This window comes from Sceloporus occidentalis, unplaced genomic scaffold (assembly GCF_023333645.1).
Source record: "Sceloporus occidentalis isolate IW3139 unplaced genomic scaffold, rSceOcc1.0.p SCAF_36, whole genome shotgun sequence".
Lineage (NCBI taxonomy): Eukaryota > Metazoa > Chordata > Lepidosauria > Squamata > Phrynosomatidae > Sceloporus > Sceloporus occidentalis.
Genome location: NW_028317016.1, coordinates 556,160 through 581,635, shown reverse-complemented (window position 1 = coordinate 581,635; position 25,476 = coordinate 556,160). Strand labels below are relative to the sequence as shown.

General features: G+C 36.6%; 1 protein-coding gene and 1 non-coding gene across 2 annotated transcripts; both read left to right on the top strand.

Annotated features, from left to right (window-relative positions):
- The first annotated feature begins 7,755 nt into the window (after positions 1-7,755).
- LOC149297836 (homeobox protein CDX-1) lies at positions 7,756-21,425 on the top strand. The gene is made up of 3 exons (XM_089488120.1): positions 7,756-8,188; positions 20,306-20,451; positions 21,213-21,425. The coding sequence occupies exons 1-3, from the start codon at positions 7,756-7,758 to the stop codon at positions 21,423-21,425; spliced, it is 792 nt and encodes a 263-aa protein (XP_089344246.1).
- TRNAI-AAU (transfer RNA isoleucine (anticodon AAU)) lies at positions 8,908-8,981 on the top strand. Its single transcript has one exon. It is a non-coding gene; the product is annotated as a tRNA-Ile (tRNA).
- Positions 21,426-25,476: the final 4,051 nt, after the last annotated feature.

The following is a 25,476-nucleotide window of genomic DNA, read 5'->3' as shown; positions in this document are numbered from 1 at the left end:
ATGTGACTAAAGGTATAATAAAGATGAAAAATGCAGGTTACTCAAGCCAATCCTTTTAACACAATAAAGTGAATTTAAAGGTAAATCTGCTTGACCTTTTTGTTGTGAAAAAAGGAAACATTTATTGCTAACATTTATTACTAAAAAGTAATGTTTCAGTTTGATTTCAATGAAATAAATAAATAAATGAAAATTCATTAAAAATGAAAAGAATGCAACTAGTAGTGTTGTAATTTTAGTAACTATTTTCAAATATCAAAATGCGGTGGAAATTAAAACAATAAATGTCCTTGTATAATCATGTTTATTAGCTATACTTACCAGGAACTATGTTTATTTCACTTTCAAAGGATTCATTGTAAATTCCATTTGCCACATCTTTTTTCTTAAATCCAACATATTTGCTAAGTGAAAAAAATAATAAACGGGATATACATTTCGTTTAGCTAGTTATAATATGAATACTATATGTGTGACTTCTAAAGTTATAGCAGAAATACAGATCTAATGAACATATCGCTATAATGTTTAACTCAAAATGTATTTTGTATATCCATTTTGTACTGATATATCATTCAATCCTTGCTACACTGTGTGCAGGTTGTGCAACTTAAATCTATCGATCTATAGTAGTAGCCCATACTAAAGGAAATTCAGCCGCAGCTCTTGCACAAAGGTGTCTAAAAAAGATACCATTTGCTATGTGTCATGCTAATTTCACAATAATAAAAAGAGGAAGAATGAGATGATTTTATATATATATATATATATATATATATATATATATATATATATATACATAAATATATATTTACAAGAATTACCCCATATTGCAATGTGCATTTCTCAATGTCTGCATTGTTCTGTCTCTGCCAAGTCCGGCTAGGCAATGGTTAAGTGGCTTTCTTTTCACACTTTGATACTTTGACCACCCTGTAAGCTGATAAAAATGTGCTTCTTCTGCACAAAAATATAACCATGAAATCCCTGTGTACTTACATTACCTCTTTTTAAGATGCGGTGTCAGAACCTGAAAAGCTGAATTATTACTTTCTCGTCTTCTAGGCTGCAATTGCGACAAAGTAATCGTACCCTCCCCCACACTTTTTTTCATGAAAAATATTATGTCCGTATGCATACAATGTGTATGAAATATTTAGATATTACATTACAGTCATACAATTAGAATTTAAGAAAGAAAGAAAAAGAAAGAAAGAAAGAAAGAAAGAAAGAAAGAAAGAAAGAAAGAAAGAAAGAAAGAAAGAAAGAAAGAAAAAGAGAAATAAATGAGACGGACAAACAGTGAATATAATACACATATTTAACATAGAATTAAAAATAAAATATGAAATAATTAGTTAAATATAGGTATGTGTTCCACAGGTTTCAAGGGGATAGAAATACCATGGGACTGTTTAATTCATTGTATAACTGAAGCCATTGTGAAAGAATGAAATCAGTGTGAACGAGACAAGGGGATGAGACTTTTTGGGTTTTAGCATTTTATGGTCTTGGGGGATTCTGCTGGCGCTTTGTATTTTTTTATTTTTTTTTGTCTTTCTTTCTTTTTGCCTTTTTTTAATTCTTGGCAACTTTGGGACAATAGTAGTGGAGCAGGTCCCAGGACAGAGGTGTGAGGTGGAACCAGAGGATGAAAGCATGTCTCCAAGGAATAAAGGTTAGGGGTCCCATTGTCTCAAGACAGGATCCAGATACAGAGGAGCCTGATAGTCTCTGAAGGTGGAAAAGAATAAGCGTGTAGGAGGGTCAAATGGACAACAGAATGGCTGGGGGAGGAGAAGAGGGGCAGAAAAAAGGTATACACCAGGCACGTGGCAGCCCCCAGCCTCCCATTCCTTTGAGAAAGCATAATCTGGGGTCGCCTCTATCTTGCCCTTAGTAAAAATTAAACGTTTTTCAGTTTAGAGCTCCACACAATCTTAAATAAATCTTAATCAGAAAATCGCAAACATCGTTCTCCCAGTTGAATGCTTAAATATATTATTGTGTTGTAAAAAAACACACTTGGGTTACAAATATTTTTTGTATTCAATATAATACCCAGATGCATTAAGCTGGGTCTGTACGTTTGGGGTTAAATGGCTTATATACTTTATCACCATGTAGGGAAAATAGAAAGTTAATACAATTAATAAAAAATCTTTCCAAATCGTCTGTCTTTTTTGATATTTCATGTAGAAGCCAATGCTGAAGTTGATCAGCTAGAGATGTTTAATCATCCTTTTTAAATACAAGAAGATTTTAATAAATGACAAAGAAACCAAAATTAAATTCATTTGAGCCTGGGTCGGATTTTTTTTTACTGCTAATAAAATTCACAAAACAAATTAAATTCTTACATGGTGGGTATCTATGAAGAAGTTGAGACTTGATGTTTTCTTAATATAACTCTATTACCATTTGGGAAATATAATCACATGGACGCCTTTTCTTATTTGCTTAACTTTTTGTTACAGTCTTGCCCCTTTTTTAAGTATTAATGGCTATTTTTAATTCTAAAGTTTTTTTGGAATGAACTCGTAAAAAAAGGATACAATAAATGCCGTATTTTTTAATAAATACATGAATTACTAATCTTCAGTATAATTCAAAATATATTTTGATTATTTATATATTAGAATAATAGAAATATATTTGTTTTAGTTGATACATTTCAGGGTTAATTCTGGGCTTGGGGAAAGTCCCAGATTTTCCCATATTAATAAATGCATTTAAATGTACATGACACACAGATGGATCCCTAATAGCAGATGGCTAAGGTGTATTGAAGGTTATAAAGTTGCGATTGACAGATACACCTGAATGCCAAGTCTTTGATTTTAATGTCACAAGTTAAGGCACTGCCAGGTCACTCAATGCGATCTTAGGATCTTCCTACCCTCTTTTCCATGCTCATTATTGACATGTCCTGATGACACTATATCTCTAAAGGTCTTTCTCCATTACTTGGAAGATGCTCTGAAGATCATTACTGTTTAGTAAACATTAGTAATAGTGTAAGCAGTTTTAACAATGTATATAGTCAATTTGATTTAATAATTACATATCACAAATAAACAACTATACAATATTGCATATAAAACATTTTTAATAAGTACATGAGATTAAACATGCCCTAGTGCTTTCTCTTTAAAACAAATACCTTACAAAATTAAGTAATAATATCTAAGATGAAAATAGGTCAATTTATGTAATAATGATCAGAGGGTGCTAATGGGCATGGGTATAAAATGCAATCTAACTAATATCACTCATCTTCATCCAAATAAAATAAACCCTTACAATTCTATTGAATATGTTTTATTTAGTGGATTCAATGCAGTTCACACTACAGTTTCATAGACAAGATAATTGTACTAATAAGCCCTTTGCTCATAAAGCTTTGACCAGCTATTTCTATATCTGATTTAAAGGTCTATATTGCTTTCATATTATTGATTAAAACAAACTGCTCCTATTTACAGTTATAGTAATTAATTTTTAACTATTCATTTTTTCACAGAAAATACAAATATGTCAACCCCCCCTGTATTATTGAAAGCATTTTATTTTAATGTACTATGAATTCAATGTGATTTGTTTATTGGAAATCACCATGAGATAATGGCTATAGGGGCAGTTACCCACAAAGCAAGCATCTAATATATAAGCCCTTGTGAGAGTTAGAGATCTAGATTGCTTGAAAACCAATGGTTGTGGTCTGACTTTTATTTTTATTTTCTTTAATGTGGAGGGGCTCTAGTAATCCAGAATCATATACTAACCAAAAGTGCTTCAATGTGATCTAAGTGTCTGTTTTAGAAGCTCCAGTTTAAAACAATTATTAAAACTATTTATAGACTTTATGTAACAAGAAAAAAGGTATTAAATTATATATAATATTTTAATAAAAGGAACTTTTTTGGAAATTATGAAAATGAGCTGTATATATCAGCCCTTGCAACAAAAAAAACACACAAAAAATTAGGTTTGCTTGAGTTCTTATAAGAATTATAAGAGGGGGCCATCATGTGTTCTGAGTGTTTTACTGTTAGTTTTTATATAAGCTATTTCAATGTTCTAATAGTGCTACAGAATCTGCTGGTGCTCTATTGATATATATATATATATATATATATATATATATATATATATATATATATATATATATATATATATATATATATATATCCCATTATTCCCACTTACTGGGCAGTTGGCACAATGAAGTTATAAAATGTTCTGTCAGTGACTTATTTACACAGCTCTGAAGAAGAACACAAAACACTCATGAAACACACAGGCGACAGTCACAGGCGACAGACATTTCAATAGCTTAAGACTCTCATAAACCTGTCCTGGTTAAACCTTTTACATATTTTCTATTATAATCACATAATTGGTCATATCTTAACTCTGAAAGTTTATGGCCAATTCACTTGTGTTATGGCGCCATTTTATGTTCTTATGGTTCAGTAACCACAGTCCATATAGTAGCTATATATCAGAGACGTCTGCCAGCCTGTAAAAGTGTGAAAATACTACACTACGGTTATCGGTGACAGATACCAAATTAGTTTCATTGTAAAAATTCTGGCTCCTTATAAGAAGGTGTAAAAAAAACCTAATGTATTTGAAATACAGAGTGAAATATACACAATCCAGTGCTAGGTGGAAACAGATTTTACAAAAATCATACACCAACATTGTATACAGAGAATTCCAAATGTCCAAACTAAATTTTAAATTTTCAATAATATCCTGGTAAAACAAAAAAACACATCTTTGTAATCCATAGGAAAAGGCATCCGGATTGTGTGAGTCTGAAAATATGCCTTTTCACCATATTAGCCTCTTAGGACTTACATTTACTTATGGAGCTATCTATTAAAAACATAGGAGAGACCTAAGCTAAACTCATTGGAATTTCCACCAGCACTAGTTTCATAATACACAAAAAAAGGTAATTCTATACATTTTTTGATAGGCTAATAAAAGATAACATTTCCCCAACGTTACTTCATTTTCAAGGATCCCAGGTAGGATAATTAACACTAAAACTGGTTTGGGCAACCCAACGGTAATGGCGGATGGGTGAAAACTGGTAAGAGACCAAATCCAAGCCTGGCTTATAATGGTGAAGTGCAGCCAGGCCCCTCCTGGCAAACAAAAGTGCCATTGGAAGAACATGACAAGGACGGTTGCTGGATAGGCCTTTGCTGTTAATTCTGGTCCAAGATCTGCCATTGCTGAAGTCTTTCCTATAACAGTGGACCAGGTATCTGGGACATGCACCTTTCTAGCCTGCACAAGCCCCCAGTCCTATATAGGGGTGCTGGGTGACTGTTACGTCACATTCCCTATGTGGAAATCCTCAAATATGTTGTTTGGATTGTAAACTCTTAAAACACCGTTCATTATTTATACTTTTCATCTTTATAAGTTCTGGTCTGGGACGCTCGACTTTGCATAGGCATGTCACTTCATGAACGTTTTGAAAAATTCACTAACAGATTGTTTTGAACCAATCAAATACAGCCTTCTATACAAGTATATTAAATATTATAGGAAAAAAAAAATTCAAATATATCCAAAATTAACTGCATATATTTTGCAAGCAGCATCTTCGTGAATTATCTGCTAAGTTAGTAGAACACTTCATATACTATTGGGACATATGTTTTTATGAGGAAACTACAAAATGGAATACCATTAGAGTTTTTTCCCAAAGAATCTAAATAAAGAACAATAGATTGTGGTTCAATAATCCTGGTATATTTTGCTATTCACTAAATTTACTGGTGGGGTTTACATTGTGATTTGTGTATACAAACGAAATAATAATATCTTGAAGTAATTTTGTTTTTGTTAGTCTTAAACAATTTGTTAATCTGCCAAAAGCTAATTAATTGTCTTGTTCTAACATAATCCTTTATTTACACGTTTTGTCTCTAATTAATGACTTCCTTTCACTGTGAAAAAGTGATACCACAAATTTCTAAATAGGCTTAGATCCCACTGACCCTTCCTTTCTTTACCAGACTTTTGGAGAATCAGGATAAACAAGCAAGATAATTAGAATAATAGCTGGCTATATTTCATGTATGGGCAGGTGTACTCTAATTAGCTACCGGCTATTGTGAATTATATCAGCCATGGTCACGTTGCATTTTGAAGACCTTCTTCTACTAAGTGGAATCAGTGGAGCAACCATAGAGGTTTCAGGGGATGAAGCCTGGACTGTCGCTCTTGCCCAATGTACCAATATGCCTGTTGGTCTCCTATGGAACAACATCTCTCAGACCTTCAGTCATTGTTTGGGAGAAAAGGTGTCGATATTAGCACCCACTACCTAATAAAATATGGTCTCTTCAGTTCCATGCATTGGGCACTGAATACGTAGAAATATATACATATATGTAATGCATGGTATATCACATATATCCATTGTCTACTCTGGACAGGGGTGGGCTGTCATATGTGACATTATCTTTAATATAAAGTTTATTTTTTATGAGATTCTACAGTCTCATTAGTGGATCTACTATGAAAGCAAGTGTATCACCCAGTGATATAAAGAACCATATGGTCTGAAGGTTCTTTTAGCGTACACAAATTAGTTATTTACTAAACACTGTTTAGTGCATTTTAAGCATTGAACTCAGCAGGATTTCTTTGGAGTGTGGACAGCAGATATCAGTGGAGCCTGACACAAGCTATAACAGGACTTGAATCCAGGAAAGAATCCTTGCATTGGATTACTATAGCTTCCCTTATATAAACTATATATACAGTAAGTCATATTACAGAGAGCTGGATTTCTTTATATCCTGGATGATTAAGGATGTCCGTAGACGTTACAAAAATTAAGTGTGATATGTCTATTGCCAAATACATATCTAATGCGGAATCTGCCGGCGCTTTATAAATAAATGTAATGCGATGATGTGACACTTGGAATAAGTACGCAACAACTCAGCTAAATCACCAACAGCTTTATTTGGACTAATAATTTATTTTGCATTTTTCTTTATTATTTGTTTACCCCTTTAACTTGCCCCTGCCATTATATTACAATCATTGCAGCATTACATAATGTAAATGAATGAACATGCCCTACAGACACTTGTATTTGTTAGACCAAAGGTGATGTGACTAGCAGATATGAAAAAATAAATAATTAAACCAAACTAACCTATAGATATTGTAATAAAGCAACATAAATATGTCAATGTCAATATACGTTTAAGATATTTGACAAGAGTATGTTTTGCTGTTGGTAAGATATCCACCTGTTTAGCAAGTGGCATGGTGAACAGAGGGTATGGAAGCCTAGCATACCAAATCCTTTAGTATTTGGTCTGAATTACAATTGCTTTGGTTTGCTAATTGAGTGTATATGGTATTGTCCCTTAGGTGCCTTCTTTTTCCTGGAGACACACTCACACACACCAGAGCTATCTGTTGAGCAATTTGTACCATTTGAATTCACCTTGTGGCTTCCACTTTGATATGGCACTTGAGTATGTATCCCTTTGAAATGCAAAAGCTGCCTTTCAATGCAAATTGTATGCCTGGTGGCCCAATAAAAGGCTTTGTACAGGGAGGTGCCTCTCATATCACTAGTACAGAGCTGCCAAGGTGAAGTGAACAGTCATCCAGGAAGAAGAAGCAGTAGAGCAGAGTTGAAGGAAACTCCAGGACAGAAGAGACAGTTGCCCAAGCACATTATGTGCACAAGGCTCTGTGGGAAAGATGTACGTGGGATATCTCTTGGATAAGGACAGCAACATGTACCCCAACCCAGTAAGGCATCCAGGACTCAACCTTAACCATCAGAATTATGTCCCTGCACCTCCTCAATATTCTGATTTTGCCAGCTATCATCATGTCCCTGGGATTAACAGTGACCCTCATCATGGACAACCTGGTAGCACCTGGAGTTCTCCTTATGCTCCAAGCAGAGAAGACTGGCACTCCTATGGACCAGGACCTGCAGCCTCTTCAAATAACCCGGGTCAAATAGGATTCAGCCCCACTGATTTTAATCCGGTTCAGCCACCAGGTTCTGGACTATTACCACCACCCATGAACAACTCAGTGCCCCCTCTTTCTCCAAATGCGCAAAGGCGCAACCCCTATGATTGGATGAAGCGCTCGGTGGTACCCAGTGCCAACCCAAACAATGGTAAGTCGATGGAACCTCACGATGGGAGGTCGGGAACCCCCCCTGTAATATATATATATACTGCAGTATTAACGCTCATTCATATAGTGCCTTTATATTTAAAACAATAAGTAAATATATTTATATGCATATATTCCTTAAAAAATAGTATTTTCCATTCATATCAGATATCAAACGCTATATTTAAATATTTATTTTTACGTATTTTTTTATTTTATTTGTGATGCCAACAATGCTTAAAATAATTGTAATATTATCTTACACTATTACAATTTTAAAAGCGCATCTACTATATGTGAATATGTGACCTATACGTTGTTAAATTAACATAACCTTGTTAATAGTTTTAAAATGTAGTGTTATCAAATTATTAAAATACTTTTATTTTTATTTATATCTTTGTTAGCTACCTAAATGATTGTTATGCAATTATATAACTCGTTATTAAGTCACATGTTCAGATTTATATATATATATATTATAATTTGTTTTTTAATATAGGTTTCAACAGTGTGAAATTGATACATAGCATAAATTCAAGTGGGAGGTTTTTTGAGTCTGAAATATCTCGGTATCCCTAAGTATGAGTTGTTTATTTTAAATACATTTATTCGTAATAAGAAATATGCAATATTTGTATATGTAGATATTAACATAGATAGCTAGATGAATAGATGAGATTGCCAATTGGAAAGTTGTTTTCGCGAAGTTATATATAGGGCCGGTTAGCTCAGTTGGTTAGAGCGTGGTGCTAATAACGCCAAGGTCGCGGGTTCGATCCCCGTACGGGCCAGCCTTTTTTAGTTTTTATAATTATTAGGATTTTATAGGTTTGCAGATCCTAATAACAATACAAGTTTATGATAGTGTTTCATAAGATGCATATGTCATTTTGTTTTCAGATAACACAGTGTATTGATATTTCTTTGTAGATATATAAATATATATATATATATATATAAACTTTACAAAAAGGTTAACAGAAGGATTATTGAGGAGGTATGTGAATGAGTTTTAGCAGGCTAGTTTTCTGACGATTTTTTTTACAGCATGTAAAAGCAGATTGATTAACGCAATTAACAGTGATGGTAGTTGACCTAAAGTGAAAGTTTTTTTAAACAAAAAAAACAACTAATGCTTATTGCGCGAGTTATGAGAGTGCCAGGGAAAACTAGCGGACTCCTTCATATTCTATTCTGATTTAATGATATCTGAGCATCCAAGTGTTGTTTATCTCATTGGGGTATCACAGCGGAAAACCCTGCTTGAATACAGGTTACTTATTTGAGAATGTCTTTCATTCCTGACAAGTGATGGTTTTCATACAGACCAGGACACCACGAGAGATTCGCTCAATGGAATCCTTGTGATTTATTATGAAAATGTTAAGTAGTTTTAGTTATCAAGACAGAAAATGTCATTCCTTTTCATTAAATAGATATACGGATGGAACCACGGGAGGGAGGTTTTACTTTACTGAGAGCCATTATAGCCGTCAAATTATGTATTTATGGGTCTTATGTTTCGGCCAAGTTTGAGTGAGAGCTTCTGTAATTCTTTTTTTATTGATGATGCTGTATTATAATATTTTCCCCACTGTTCATAGTCAGTAGCGAGTGTGTATGGTTGTATGTGTGTATGGTTGTATGTATCTACATACACGCCAGTGAGTTATGCCGTGTATAAATATGTTTATTGCACTCTCTGTATTATTTTACAAAGGTGAGAACATACGTAAACCCGTAAGGGTTTGTAACAAGACTGTAGGTAATACATAGCCTCGTTACATAGTTTTGCTTTTATTTATTCACATATCGAGTGTCGTTGCAATTTTTGGTAATGTTTACGACTTACAGTAAATGATATCGAAAAAGAAACTACCCACCCTTCTATGATACATAGATCCTAAAATACTTAAGGAGCCGCTGCGGCTTAGTATGTACTGTTTTTCTGACCCACAAGCCCCCTTTGTGATAAAACAATAGTTCTGTCAACAAAGACAATAATATCTGTTTAGGAGAAATAGTATGAATAACCAAGGAAGAAAACCTAATTAAAAATGAGATATGGTATAATTGTTGGTGCTATCTACTAATACCCTCCACAAGCAAGGTCCCTCCATATTTAAATACAGCTATTAATTTAGACAAGAACTAATGCATAATTCCCTTTCAATACATAATCTACACGCAGAGATTGTTTAGAGTTAATAAACTATACTGTTCTGGATTTAGTCCTTTTTTCCCCCTACAGAACAACATAGCAAGGTGCTATAACTTGTATTGATCTGTTTATTTTATACGTAGTTTATAAATTGAAACCTCTGAAACAAAAATCCGATTGGAGTAAAAGAAAAAGCCAATAATGAGTTAAAAAAACAAAAAAAAAATACTTTATTATATTTTCAGCAATACAAAAACTAAAATAATCATGATATAATTTTATGTATTAATGATTCACTTTAATGCGTTTTTTATACTATTACAATGGAGGTTCAATGAGTTAAGTCTTGGAAGACTTTTTTTTTTATATACTTGTTATTAAAGTATTGACATTATTGTACTTATATATATATATATATATATATATATATATATAATTTGGGGTCAAGTTACAGATACAAGTTGTGTGTATTTGTCACCTTTAGAGTCTTGAAGAAATCTAAGTTGCTCATCTAGACGTACGTTGGTTAAGCTGCCTGTCCTATCCTATTCTATTCTACCTTAAGTTTTCTTTAAAAGCATTTTTTTTCCTCAAAGTACAAAAAAATATCAGACTTCACAACTGGTATTCAACTACAATAATTTAAAAACAAATAATTGTTTTTACTACTTTTCTAATATTTTTTTTTATAATTTCACACACACATTCTGCATATTGGTTTATTCTGTAAAAAGAGTAAACAATACTTGTTGTTTCATAGCCATATAAATGTGACAAAATCAACACCCCTGCTTCCTTCTGAGTAAAAGGAAGACACTAATTGTAGGTATGTCGGTAAAAGCATTTGTTCACACTAATGAATATTGCACTCTATTTGCCATCGAGTAATTTTATGAGCCATATAATATCTGTCATGATTTCATTGGGAACACAGTGGATCAATCTATACTTTTTAAGGTTTTTTTTTTAATTATTTTGAATTTAATGAAGTCAAACATAAAGATTTAGAAACCCGCTAGATTAGAACAGTAAGATAGACTTTTTTTCCAGGCAATTTACAGACCAAGTCCGCTAGATATATTTCTGTCCCCGTAATCATACTAGGACATAGTGTAAAATTAAGCAATTATGTTATGCAAAAAAGTATTCCATCGCTGAACAGAAGCGGCAGATAAGTAGAAGAGTTTTGGATCAGACGTGGTAGAAGTCCATGTGTCCTGTCTACCCTGTGTACAGCGCTGCAGAATCTGTTGGCACTATTTACAAAACAACAAATAATAATAAAAGAGTGAATAGACAGCGACATGAGCAAATATGGTTTTACAGCAGGTAGAAAAAAAGGCAGACTCGTTGGGTTCTTCCATGCCATGTTGCTCTACGCCACAATCTTCATGCGGAACTTGCAAAGGTTGGCTAAACAAAGGAGTGCCAGTTCTATATTTTCCATTTTATACGATTAACATGCAAATGCCGTGCTTTGTTGAGTCCACTTTTACTGCAATAGGAGTGTCTTTTATTTTCAGATTTTCCACTTAGCTATTGGGAGACCTTATGAAGTTCATCAGAATTTGTATGTTTTTTTTTTTAAGTGCCCTTCAGGATTTTTATGATGTATTTTTTTAATATGGGTTTACATATCCTGTCACTTAGACTTAGTGTGATACTTATTTGACTTCTCATGTTGAGTGGTTGCTCAGTTAGTATGTTTTTGCAGTAAATCTGAATTAGAACATTACCAAAGATTTCTGGAATTCAGGATATAGGGTATAGTCATGTAGACTCCAAAATAATTTTCTTGGAAGATGTTTATCGGTATCAACACTGACTACTATAAATGAAATGTATGATAAGAGTGCAAGTTTTTAAGACAAACGTGAAGATGAGACCTAAGTTGTCTTGAAAGCTTACACTCTAACCAAACTCTACCAATAAGAGTATCGCATTGACTATGCTTGCCTTCTTTTCCTGAGTCTTGTGTCACATTTCCAGAGCTCAAAACATCTAAATGTAGCTTCTGCCAAAGGTGTAAGAAGCAGTTTTTGTTTTAATTTTTTTGCCATTTTAACCAATAATTCTGTCATCTACGTGGGCAACTTGGACCGTGACGCCATCCACCTGCTTCTACAAAAACAGTTCTTTTCTTATTCCCCGCGGTATCCGAGCGATCGTAATACCACTACTTGGGTGGGGAATTCAAACAAGGCAGGGTGCTATCTATTCACATGTTAAGAAAGTGGAAGTGGCTCCACATGAAAAACCAAATAAGCATGTTTTGCAAATTGTAGTTCAAAGGATGTTGGGGTTGGACAGGATAGCTTAACCCTTTCTTTCTCTACTCCTATTGTGCTCTCATATAACCACACCATACACCTTGCATTGCCTTTCCACATTGTACTAACAATGTATGTCATAGGACAAATTATTATTATCATTATTGTTGTTTATTGTTTTATATAGCACCATCATATTCCATAGCGCTGTACAATGGGTAGACAGGCCATAACAAGTAGTATATAACATAACAATTTGAAGATGTGATCAAAGTTTCTTCGAAAGAGTGTTAACGGAGATGATGGCGCTCACCGGCTGCCCTTATTTACTAGAAAAATTAGCAATGAGCTCCGAAACAACAGAAGTAAGGTCAGTAGGGACAAAGTTAATGAAAGGATGCACAAGTGCCCCCCTTTAGGGAACTCTAAATGTTACAAGCTTTTTTTTTTTCTAATGTAAATTAGGTATCTCCTGAAGTCTCCTGTCCAGGAAGGAGGAGGAGATAGACAAGGACATTGATACATCTAATTGCACCCAGGCTTTGTTCTGACCTGTCCCAGGGCGGAGTAACAGAGAAAGGAGAAGCTTTGATCTTTGGTTGTCCCATTCTTTAATTTTAAAATCGGGAGGTTTCTGCTCCTTAATGAAAAGACAGAAGCATTGCATGTGAAAGTAGTATGGATCTGCCCTAAATACAATTGGACAATAGAGTCTCAGAGATAAGATAAAATAACAGTCGAGTTAAAATAGTTCATCTATCTGCCCGAATCATGCATTATTGGCATGCGTCAAGACAGAGTTGGCCCTGCGCAATGCATAGTTAAACCGAGCTTTGCTACCTAAAGTCAGCGGCATGTGATCTGCGGCCAGTTCTTTTCGAATTTCGGGGAATTTTGTTTGATAATATGTTCCAATGTTTTTGGCCCTTTTGGTTAAATTTGCCAAGACTGGAAGTTGCAAATCTGTTCCTGGATGGGTTCAACAACTGTTAGCCATGCAGTGGTTCCAGTGCGTCTCGTGGTAGATTCTTGTTGTACATTGATTCCTCTACACTGTAAATGTCAGCTTAATTTGGGATAGCGATAAGCGTGGCTGTTTGGCACTGGGTGCTGGATTACGCTTGCTGGTAATGCATAATGGAGTTGATTTTTTCATGGACTCCAAGGCATTTTCCTGTATGTGTGCATGTGCTCTTTCGATTTTGGAGTACAGCGCTGTTACAGTAAATTCTACTTTACTCACAGGTATGCCTGAACCCATCTATCGTTCTTTAAATCTCACTTTTCTTCCCCGGACTCTCACCAGGACCAAGAGAGCCAGGCAGATGGGGAGGCGCAGATGTCAGAGGCAGGCTGAGCCAGGAGAGAGAAACAGAAGCAGACCTTACAGGCAAGCTTTGGAGAGGGGTTTTTAACTAACTCAACTAACTTGTATCCCCTTGGCCGCTCTTTGAAAAACCGCTATTAATAACTGGAAGCAAATTCATCTTGCATCCAGCTGCTAGTATATCATTAACCCAGTTAAGTCTCAAGTGCCAAAGGATCCTGCTGATGTCAGGTGGCTAGTTGGGTTAGGTCCTTTTCATTAGAGGTGGGTTGTCCAAGCTCAAAAGCTAAAACAGGGGGAGACAAGAAAAGTCTGTACTAACACACACACACAAGGACCAAAAACCAGAAGGGATGTTTGAATGGTGTCTGCTTTGGTTCTTACTACTCAGTTTTTCCAAGCTGAAGCAGACCAATATCAGCTTGCCTTATTGTATTTTAGGTGAATATCAGATGTGATTCTTCTTGAGGTGTTACGACAGAAAAAGTTGATTTTGAGTAAACAGACCCCTAAATTTTGTTAAATAACAAACTGCTCTCATTTGGAGCCTCTTTATACAGAGTTGGGCCTGCAAGCTCTATCTCTGCTTGTTCTGCTACGACATTTGGCAGTAAGTGAGTTATCCCTCCGTTTTAGATGAGAATGTCTGCCTGTTGATGAAAAGGTTGGCAACTATGGTGGAGCAAAGTAATATAATATACTAAAGGTGCTTGTCTTGACCAATGGCCTAATCCTCTGTGTAGATAGAGAATAAGCTACTTGGCATCTCTATCCACTTGCGTGGGGTAGAGATATGGCTATTCTGAATCTAATACGAAACCAACGACCGAGTAAGGTCTTTACACCAGAAATAATCGTAAGACTAGATGGCCCTAATGGTTATTATCTGCCATAAAATTGCATGTTTCTACCCATGGTTTCCTTTGTATACTTCTCTGTCAAGATATGTTTTTGTTATTTATTGCCAGGTCTGCTATATGTACAAATAAGTAATGAGTAACTGAAGTGACTAAACGGTCACCAAATGTGACATTCACAAGTATTTAAGACTTTGGTGTTGAGGTTTTAAGTGGGATATGGAATCACACTATGATGTAATAGTAGCGCTACCATGGCACCACTAAAGTGTCATTTTTCACAAGTGTCTAGTCTGCCGTATGGAAATGACTAAAAAAGTCTAGTGTGAGGTCACCTTGTGCTAAGGATGTTGACGTAATCAGTATAGATAACTAATGCAAATGCATTTTCGGGCCATTCCTGGTCATGTAGTTTATTGGCTACTCTCCTGTGCTAAAAGTTGCAAATATGAGTTCACAATTATCATAGTGCATTAATAAATAATTACTATAAATTCGGCACAGTTCACACATTATAATTTCTTACTATAGTTACCAATTTTGGGGCATTATATTCACTAAACATGTTAATAGCCCCAAGTGATTTCGTACGATATTTAGTGAAATTCCAGAAAGTGTTTTTCTATCTTTTTGCTAATCCTTCTTTGAGACTTCAGTTCCACCATATCTTTTTTCTACCCAATGTCTCTACTTTGGAGGATGTCACAAAGCTTTACATTATGATTATTGTTTATTGTTTTATATAGTGCCATCATATTCCATATAGCCGTCCCAAAATAGAAAAGGTCATTTGACATTTTGTATATTTTGGAATTTGGGTGTTTCAGGTATGCCATTCAACGTTAGCTTCTCTAGTTCTTTAGTGTCCTCACACAATGTAACCTCCTAACAGACAGGTTAATTGCCCACTTTCTTTTATGAGTTAATTTCTAACAGCTTCTGTGTAAATCAATTAAAGGTGGGTCTCCAAAGCCTGCACTGATTAGCCCGGTGTCTGCAGCTGGTACAGATAATTAATATATGTGCTTATCATGAGGATAGTTGTAAATCATAGAACATCAGAGGACTGAAAATAAAGTGGCCTATTAATGTGTATAGTTTAACAAACCACTCACCTGGACACTCCTGAAATAAGTTTCTCTTACTATTTGTTCTGAGGCAACCAACATGCAGCTGTCCATATGCCCTGCAACTACAAATCTCCTGATGTACTTATTATTATTAGTCTACTGACCATAAATGGGATGGAATATATGTGTGTGTGCGTATGTATGTGTGTGTATATGTATGTATGTATGTGTGTATATCATTTAAAAAAGAGGATATGGCATTGTGTGTACACCTCAGGCATGACTTATAATAGTTATTACTAGCAACATGTTGTAGAATTACCAGGTTAATGACAAGGCATGTAGACACGCACATGTGCAACCCGTGTCCACCAGACATGTTTTTTTTTGGTTTTATCTCTACACCAACCAAGCCAAAATATCATTCTTTGGAGCAAAGCTTGGTTTAAGCATTTGCTAGTACATTGGCTAACTGAACATATAGGCGGGGCCGGCCCAAGACATAATGCCGCCTGGGGCGAAGTTTAAAATGCCGCCCACACCCCCATTATCTACCCTTCCTCTCCCTCCCTCCCTAGATAGAGCACGAAGACGAACACGAAGAGCCCCCTGGTGCCCAAGTCTATTATCTAGACTTGTGCATTCGTCTTCGGGCGAACATGAAAACGAACACAAAGAGTGCGTTTTCGTGTTCGTTCCGAAGACACGCCGAAGAGAAGACAGAGGCGGTAAAACGTAGGCGAAGACCAAGACACACACCACGAAGATCTTCGTGATCGTCTTCGTCTACCACTCTCCCCGGTCCCTTCCTCTTCTAACTTACCTTGGCATCGGGGCAGTTCACGGAAGTGGAAATCCGCAGGTTCGCCGTCACGGGTTACAGGGCAGTGCGAATGAGCCTATTGGTCGCCAACAGGGACCTCCTCTGCAGGTGACCAATCGCAGGGCATCTGCAGTGTAAGTTGCAGCATTGGGGTTTTAAAAGTCTGTACGAGTGACCCTATTGGTCGCCAGCAGGGGGCTCGTCTGCCCCATGCTGACGACCAATAGAGTTGCTCATACGGACATTTAAACTCCTGGCGCCAGAGCTGCTGCGGTACGCGTTAACCCCGTATTAACCCCTTAACCGGAAAAAACGAAAAACCGAACAGGAAGAATGTCCACGAATATTCAACTGAAGAGAAGACAGGAACAGGCGAATATTCATGGAATACGAAGATTCCCCCCCCCGAAGACGAGCACGAAGACGAACACGAAGAGCCCCCTGGTGCCCAAGTCTATTATCTACCCTATCCCCCCCTTTGTACTTACCTTTCAGCAGTCCTGCGGAGAGTCTCCCTGCTCGGTCTCGGTGCCAACTTGTAATGCTGAGCGCCGGAAATGAAGTCATTTCATCTCTCTCCTCCGCTTTAAAAAAAAAGGGGGCTTGGGGCAAAGCGCCGCCCCTTCAAAAGTGCCACCTGGGGCAATTGCCCCACTCTGCTCCATGGTAGGGCCGGCCCTGCATATAGGTATAAGTTTGTATTGTTCGCAAAGTTCCAGCATGTCATTTTTTTAATAACCATTGAGCCTTAACTGAAATGCCTGTTTTACTTACCCACGTCCCCAAAAACACTACCTCAAGCATGGATAGTATCCAAATCATGTTAAGCCTTGGGCAGTCCTGCTAAATGGGACACTTGCTGGAACAGCTGATGCCCAGGATGAAAGCTTTGTTGTTGGGACTGTCCCAGCACCTTTGGGAGTGTTGACAGCTATGTTTTGCTTTTTTAGAACAGAAATGTGACACATAGTAAAAATACCCTATGAGACCCTAGATAATCAGCTTCAGGTAGAGCGTTACCAAGGCACTATAATTAGTAGAGCTTAATCGATTGGTCTTGTTGTTTGTTTAAGTTTAATAGTATATGACAGTCTCCTTTCAGCCAGGTAGACTCCAGGTTTCAGAGGGACAGTCTGATGTAAGCTGACATTACATGCCGCTAAAACAAGATAAATCCATAATTAATTGCTAGGTAAACTTTAAAATACAGGCTTTTATCTTAAAAGGTGGCAGTTAACCCATTTTACCCTTCGACTTAGCAAGCATGTAAATCCTCACCTGTGATGAACAGACTGCAAACTAATTTGTTAATAACCGCAGTCAATAGTCTAATTATTCTAAGACCTATATACTATTTACTTAATAATAATTTCACGGACAAACATGACATATCTGACATATCAAAAGCATTTATATACTTCAAAGGGTTATAGTTACATTACTATAATGTGGTTAACACATCGGGTCCCCGAAGCTTAATCATGTGATCGTTTCACATAAGACTGTCGAAACATTCTGCATATAACACACATTAATGTTCATGATACATATGCTTTTAAACCACAAGATTCTTCAAATGTGCGAGCATGTTTCATAATGTTTCGGATTGATTACCGCCTATCGGAAAGAAGCATACATAGAGAAGAACATTTCATTTTAAGTGCAGGAATATTTGTGAAATTATTCAATATGTTAATTTGCATTTTGCAATTTACATTGTGATATTGAACTTAAAAGGAGCAAACTTTGACAATATAATACAAAGGCATATCTTGCATAAAAGGGCCCTCCAACCATCATATGTACTTTAATGCGTATGATAGCTGAGTGTGCTCATTACATTGTTGTGCAGAATTCCCTTATATACAATTGTTTCTTGGTTTCGGCTCCTATTCCCGAAAGTGATGTGCCTAGTGGAACACATCTGCTGGTTGTGCCTATGTGGTATACTCACCACCACCAGTAGTCACCACTGGTCTAATGTGGGTTCCCGATCTGTTCTAATGAGAAAACAATCCCAAATGGGACCACAGAAAAGCATTGCACTGTAGCTCTCTTAAAGGAAGGTGTATGTTTAATAAATGAATATCACTCTTCATTGAGAAGGCAGCCTGGGTCACTGGAGCTTCCTTTTGATAGCATGTAGCTTGATAAAATAATAACACATATAACACAAATCACATCAAGAAGATTGGCATCTCCCTTCATCTATTTATAGCTATTTATTACATAGTAATCAGGAGATACTCTAAGCTTTATGTGCTTGGTGGGTATTATATAGATTCTTTTAGTTTGGGAACACTTATACATTCAATAGTAAAATAATGCTAAAGTTTAAAATAGATTTTGTGTATAACACAGTTTTTTAATCCGGGCTATATTACCAAGGAATTTAGGTAGAATGCACCATGCAGGGCCGGCCCGACAATGGAGCCAAGTGGGGCAGCCGCCCCAAGCCCTTTTTTTTTTTTTTTTTTTTTTTTTTTAAGCCGAGAAGAGAGAGAGAGGGCGCCGAGTGGTTTTATTTTACCAAGTTGTCAGTACCCGCTCGGCGCCCCTCTCTCTCTCCTCTGCGAGCCCTCTAGCTCGGTCTCGGTGCCGGCTTGTAATGTTGAGCGCCGGAAGATTACGTCATTTCTGACGCTCAGCATTACAAGTCGGCACCGAGACCAAGCATGGAGACTCACCGCAGGACTGCTGAAAGGTAAGTACGGTGGGGGAGGGGGAGAGGAAGGGTAGATAATGGGGGGGGCGTCAGGGAGAGGAAGGGTAGATAATGATGGGGGGGGCGGCATTTTAAACTTCGCCCCAGGCGGCATTTTGTCTTGGGCCGGCCCTGGCTCCATGGTTTTATTATAAATTAAATGTTAAGACATTTTATCCTTTTAAAATCCAATCTGTACCCAATCTGTTACCCTATGATTTTTAAACCAGGCAGTTACCTACAGGTAAATGTAATAGACTATACATAAAATCATTCTTTATTTATATTAAAATAGTTTTATTGGAACAATATCCATACTTTAGAAGTTTGAGATGCTTTTGTATGTCTGAGCCCATTTTAAACTTTTTGAGAGATAAACATTGTAAACTCTAAATGGAAGAGTATGGTCCAAGGGAAGGCTTGGCCAGTGGACAAGAGACAGTATAAATCTTGGGTCGAAATCTGGGAATTATATCAGTAAGCATTTACCTATTTTGGGTCGAAAATGGCCTAGCTTGAGGTCTATAATCCACAGGATACCTTAGGACGTGGTATTCTATTGAGATCAACAAAAGTAAGCATTGACATTGCACCTCACTAGTGTAGATCTGGAAGGTTGCCCTCTGGTTGAGCTGATCAGATGAGTATCTACTTAACTAAGCGTGGTCTTAGGCTTCTGTGTCAAACAAAAACAATTTTGTAGCCTGTGAGCTTGCCAAAGTTTTGGAGTATAACATGATATTACACATTAGGAGGCTGCATTAAAGCTTGAATATTATTACATACATTTTTTCTTATTGGTTCTAGTGAGAAGAGAAAATACTCACTCTTTGTCATATTGTTGCTATTGGGTGTGGGTATGGAAAGAAATGTAATTAACATGGCACCTCCTCTTCTTCCTAGGAAAAACTAGAACAAAAGATAAATACAGAGTTGTGTACACAGATCATCAACGCCTTGAACTGGAGAAAGAATTCCACTACAGTCGCTACATTACAATCCGCAGGAAGGCTGAGTTAGCGGCTACACTTGCATTAACAGAGAGACAGGTAGGTAATCTACAATGCATGGGGTGAAATCTTGTTACGTTTGTGACAATGTTCCTGATGTCACTAGGAATGACTGTGGTGATAAAATATATGATCATCTATCACCCCCACAGTGGGCTGGAGCCATTAGAGTGATACTTATGGCTATGCCTGGTCAGGCCCCTACTATGTGGGGTGCCAGGACAAGCAAAACCAAATGTCCACCAATTAGAATCTGCTGCCGCTCCCCTCAACTTTAAATATAATCCCATAAACCAGGGGTTTCTTTCAGTTAACCAGACCCACTAGCAGGCCCAGACTGGCCATCTGTCACACCAGGCAAATGCTTGGTGGGCCTGTAGGCAACAGCGCCACACACTTACCTGACTTGCCACTTCAGTGACAGATCAGGTTCTTCAGTGAAGTTCTCTATAAGTGAATATAAAAACATTGCATATGTCAATGCATATCTAGCCGTTGGTCAATGTCATCAGATACAGGGGGAGTTAAAAGTGCCAGGCTTGCCCCACCATCATTAGTCCAACCCTGCCCACTAGAAGTGGTATTCTGCAAAAAAACATAATTACAATTTACCTGTGGAAAGCTATAAGCAGAACCTTCATAGCGTCAAGTATAATTAAATTAATGTATTAAAAATATGCATTGTGCTCTTTGGAGGATTTAAATTAAACAAATGGTATGTTAAGTGCACATTACTCTAATTCAACTACTATAATGGGCAATTCAATGTAAAATTCTCCAATTTGCTGTTTTTTTTGTAGGTAAAAATTTGGTTTCAAAACAGAAGGGCAAAAGAGAGGAAAGTAAATAAGAAGAAGATGCAGCAGCAGAGTCAGCAGGCCAGCACCACCACTCCCACCCCACCGACTGTTGGCACCACCACTGGAATGGGCGGAATTTGCAGTAGCAGCAGCAGCAACAGTAACTTGGTATCTCCGTCGGCACTGACTATTAAAGAGGAATATCTTTCTTAAGGGACATTGGCTAAGAGTATAGCCCTAAAACACTTTGGAACTTCAATGTATCCGATTCTTTCCGGAGTAAACCATCAAACCTTCTCTGCTGAATGAGCCCACTGTATCTCAAGTCTATGCAGCATTTAGGGGGTTCAAATGTTCAACACAATTTTAATACTCCTTAAACGGAGTCATTGGAGGACTGGTCATACCATTTTATGTATGCATACAGAGAATATCTGGATTAGTATTTTGGTTTTAATGGCCATCATTGGACACTAGCTTATCTATTTTTTGTAACTGTCTATTTAAAAGGAAACTTTTCATGTAAAAAAATATCTTTTTATGTACTTAAAAGTAGGGGGTATTTTTTCTATTTCAACTATTCCTTTTTATATAATTTTCTCTAGTATGGCGTCTATGCAAAGGTTAGAATTGAACAGATTTGTGGTTAAATTTGGTAAAAGACTAGTTCTTTCTGTAAATTATTGTAAAATCTCATTTTCCTTGCAGCTGAGAAAAATATATAGTTAGAATCAAATAACAGCTTTGTTTATAAAATTAGATGGTACTCACACAGCCAGCAAATTTGTTGAGCTGTATATAGGGCTGGATGTACTATAGGCACTTTCTGAGAGACCCACATTTTTAGGGGTGCCACAGGAGTAAAAGAAGGAATATTCTAGTGTAGCCACATCCTCCCAACTGCAACACCTTTTTGTGATCGATTTTAAATGCGTCAATCATAGCGATTTGATATCCTCTTTTATGTGTATATGTTTGCTGTTTCACAGGTTTAAGAGTCTTTATAGTTTGGCTTGATAGTGGACTATCTTCCATTTTTATAGTTTCTACCTTTCAGTCTATGGAGTTGGCAACATGATCATCCCAGACCTAAACTAATGGGGCTAATAAGATGTCATTTTTATGCAACTTCCAGTTTTTGGGGATATCCAGCTTGGGACAAGGAGGTTTCTTTCAACCAGTTGGACTCCAGTAAGGATTGTCCCCCTCCTATGGGACATATATTTTCACATTTTGAGAATCAATTTTTTATTGCCAAAATTTGTCACAGTTCAACAACTTCAGAAATTCACCAACTTGGGTGTAAACCACCTTTTATGCCTGTCAATAATGTCTCCTTAGCACATAATAAAATGCTTGGTATGTCCCTATTACCAGTGAAGAATGGAGAAAGTACAGTTAAATTCTGTAGGTATATTTATTGCCGTAAAAAAACAATATTGGTTTCATCTTAAAAAAAACCCCAGTGAACATTCAAGTTATAATTCTGCATTTATTGTTTTTAACTACTCTTCGACCTTGTTAGGTCACAGAATAAATATATTTATTTTTGTTGTAAATCTAGAATCTTAAAATGTCTTATTTTTGGTAAGAAGTGCCATTGTATTTGTTTGGGCACAAATGTTAATAACTATTAGTAATACAATTATTATCTTTGAAGTATCTCTAAATCAGATTTCCCCGAACCAACCAAAAAAACCCTTACCAGGACAACCTATAATAAAGTCCTCAATTCTGCAGTTAGGATCTTGCTTTTTTTGTTAAAGAAGTACCTTTTGTGTTATTCTCCTCCACTTTGTCTGCTGGAAGATAAAAAAGTTGGAGGAGAAAATGAGAAATAAGTCTAATTTTCTAACTCCAAAAGCAGAATGCATACACTGATACGCATGGAAAATTACATTGGCTTTCATGTAAAATGGACTCTAAAATATAAATGTGAAGTGGTTTTTAAGACTTTGTTAAGGTGAGGATTGTGGGTGAAAGTTGTAAAAATTACAACCTATGTTTGGCTGTAGATGTTATTGCCAATAGGCTGCTGATCTACATGTCAGTGGCAACATTTTCCTTGCACTTGTGGATCTGAGAAATTTTAACCTTGTCTTTTTTTTTTTCTATGCAAGTAAATACACCAATGACTTAAAATAATAATGTATAAGATGTTGCTGGCAGAGGAGACTACAAAGAATGTATGTTGTTTGCTATATATATAAAAATCTCACTTCTAAAAAGACTAATTTGTGTGCGTTTATTTAATATCTATTGTTCTGTGAATTCACATTATTTTTTTATTTTATTTTTGGGGTCATAATCGAGAACTTTGCTGCTAATCCTCGTCCTCGCACTTTTATCCTTCTCAGGTGGAATAATGTGGCTGCTATTCTAGGTACTCTGCTGGGGTTAAAGAACAATCTATGCCTCACTGATAGGGCCCTAACTTCTATGGAGCAAGAGGGACAGTTGCCCCAGGTACCACAAGGTAAAGGGCGCTTTTGAGCTGCCCAACAGCAATGTCCTCCACCCCAGTCCTCTTCTGGAAGCAGATGTGAAGGTCCTCCTCCTCTGCCGCAGGTGCCAATAGCCCTAGTTACGGCGCTGTTCAATAGATCTTTTGCCAACTTCTCTACTGTAGTCCTCTCAATTGGGTTATTCACTAATCCTGAATGAAAACTCCCATCGCACTTAAATATATTTGCTATTGTGCTTTGGTTGTAAGGAATATGTATGCAATATTTGTTGTGAAAAGTCGCATTGATAGTAACATAATGATTTATTTCTGTTTCATGCAAGTACTCACCTACCAACAATTCCACCTGGAAAACTCTTGGAAATAAGAACGTCTGATTGTGCCATATATTACGTGGGATAATATGTTACAAATGGTGTTAAACAAGCTAATGCAAGTCGCATATTCTATCAAAAACAGTGAACATTACTACCGGCTCTTAATGTGTGCAGGTGACACTCAACTGTAGGGAGCTCTGGATTTTCTATATGTATATCACACTGGAAAACCAAAGATCTAAGTTTTTTCTCGCTCCTCTTCCTTAAGTAGCAAAAACCTACTTGTAGATCTATGGCACCAAATATCCATATATTCCTGCTCCAAACTGGGTCACCAGGGAGAAGGGTTGAAGTTGTGATTGGACCCAAACCGTAAATATAGTGTCATCTTGTATTTCCATTTTCGCCACAGAGCAAGCAAGTAGTTAAGCAATGCATAATAATAATATTCAAAAATAGGTCCTATTCTCATTTAAGAAAGACACTTCTAAGAGACAAAGAAAAGGAAAGGACAACATAGAAGGATGAAAGAACAAAAGAGAAAAGGAACTAATGCATAGCCCATTAAATTCAAGCAGGGCAAAAATGTCTTATTGTCTGCTCTACATATCAGGGTTATTTTGTTACAGGTACACATGAAATATAAATGAATCTTATTGTGAGTACCTGGTTATATAGGTATAAACAGTGTGTGTGTCTGTGTTACACAGTGAAGTTCACTATGAAGACCTCTGTTCTTTCTCCTTATGCCCATATTCTTTTAAATCATTGTTGCTGAAAACTATGATGTTTTTCTTCTCACTTTAGAACTTGTGCTTTACCTGCATATTGAGGACTGAGCAGAATATTAACTAGCAAAAGGCATATAAACAAGCGTTAGACAGGTGGGAAGAGGTAGCTTTGAAAGAAAAAAAAAAAGCGGAAAAAGGGCAAAGAACAAGGCCAAACCTTTATAAACTCTTTGGATTCAGTTCGTGTCCCAGAGCCTAGCCTAATCAGTGTTTATGACTGCTAACAGACTGAATATCCCACTGCCATAAACATTAAACATTCTGAGATATCGGTGGGAGCAGCTGGCAGAGGGGATATCACATAACAGCTGAACGATAAGTCACTAAAGGTGAAAGGCGCTAACATTGCATGGGGCGCTGGAGTATGCAAGATTAGGTGAATAATTACTCATTTACCTGTTGCCTCTGCCACGCGAAAGACAGCTGTATATTGTGCGCACAAAGAAATGTTTCATATGTTTCGTGAATTTCTAATGTTTAAAATTTCATTAGGATTCATCCATTTGTTCCCACCTGTAGCAGCCATTACATTGGTGAGGTAAAGTGGGAAGGGACATCTACCGGTCAGTTATAACAATAACTGACAGGTAGAAGTAGCCAAAAATGAGAGGTGGCCTTACTGATGGTTATGGCTGTGGTGGGTCCAACAACATATGGGAGTTTTTCCTTACTTTTTTCACTCTGGCCAATCA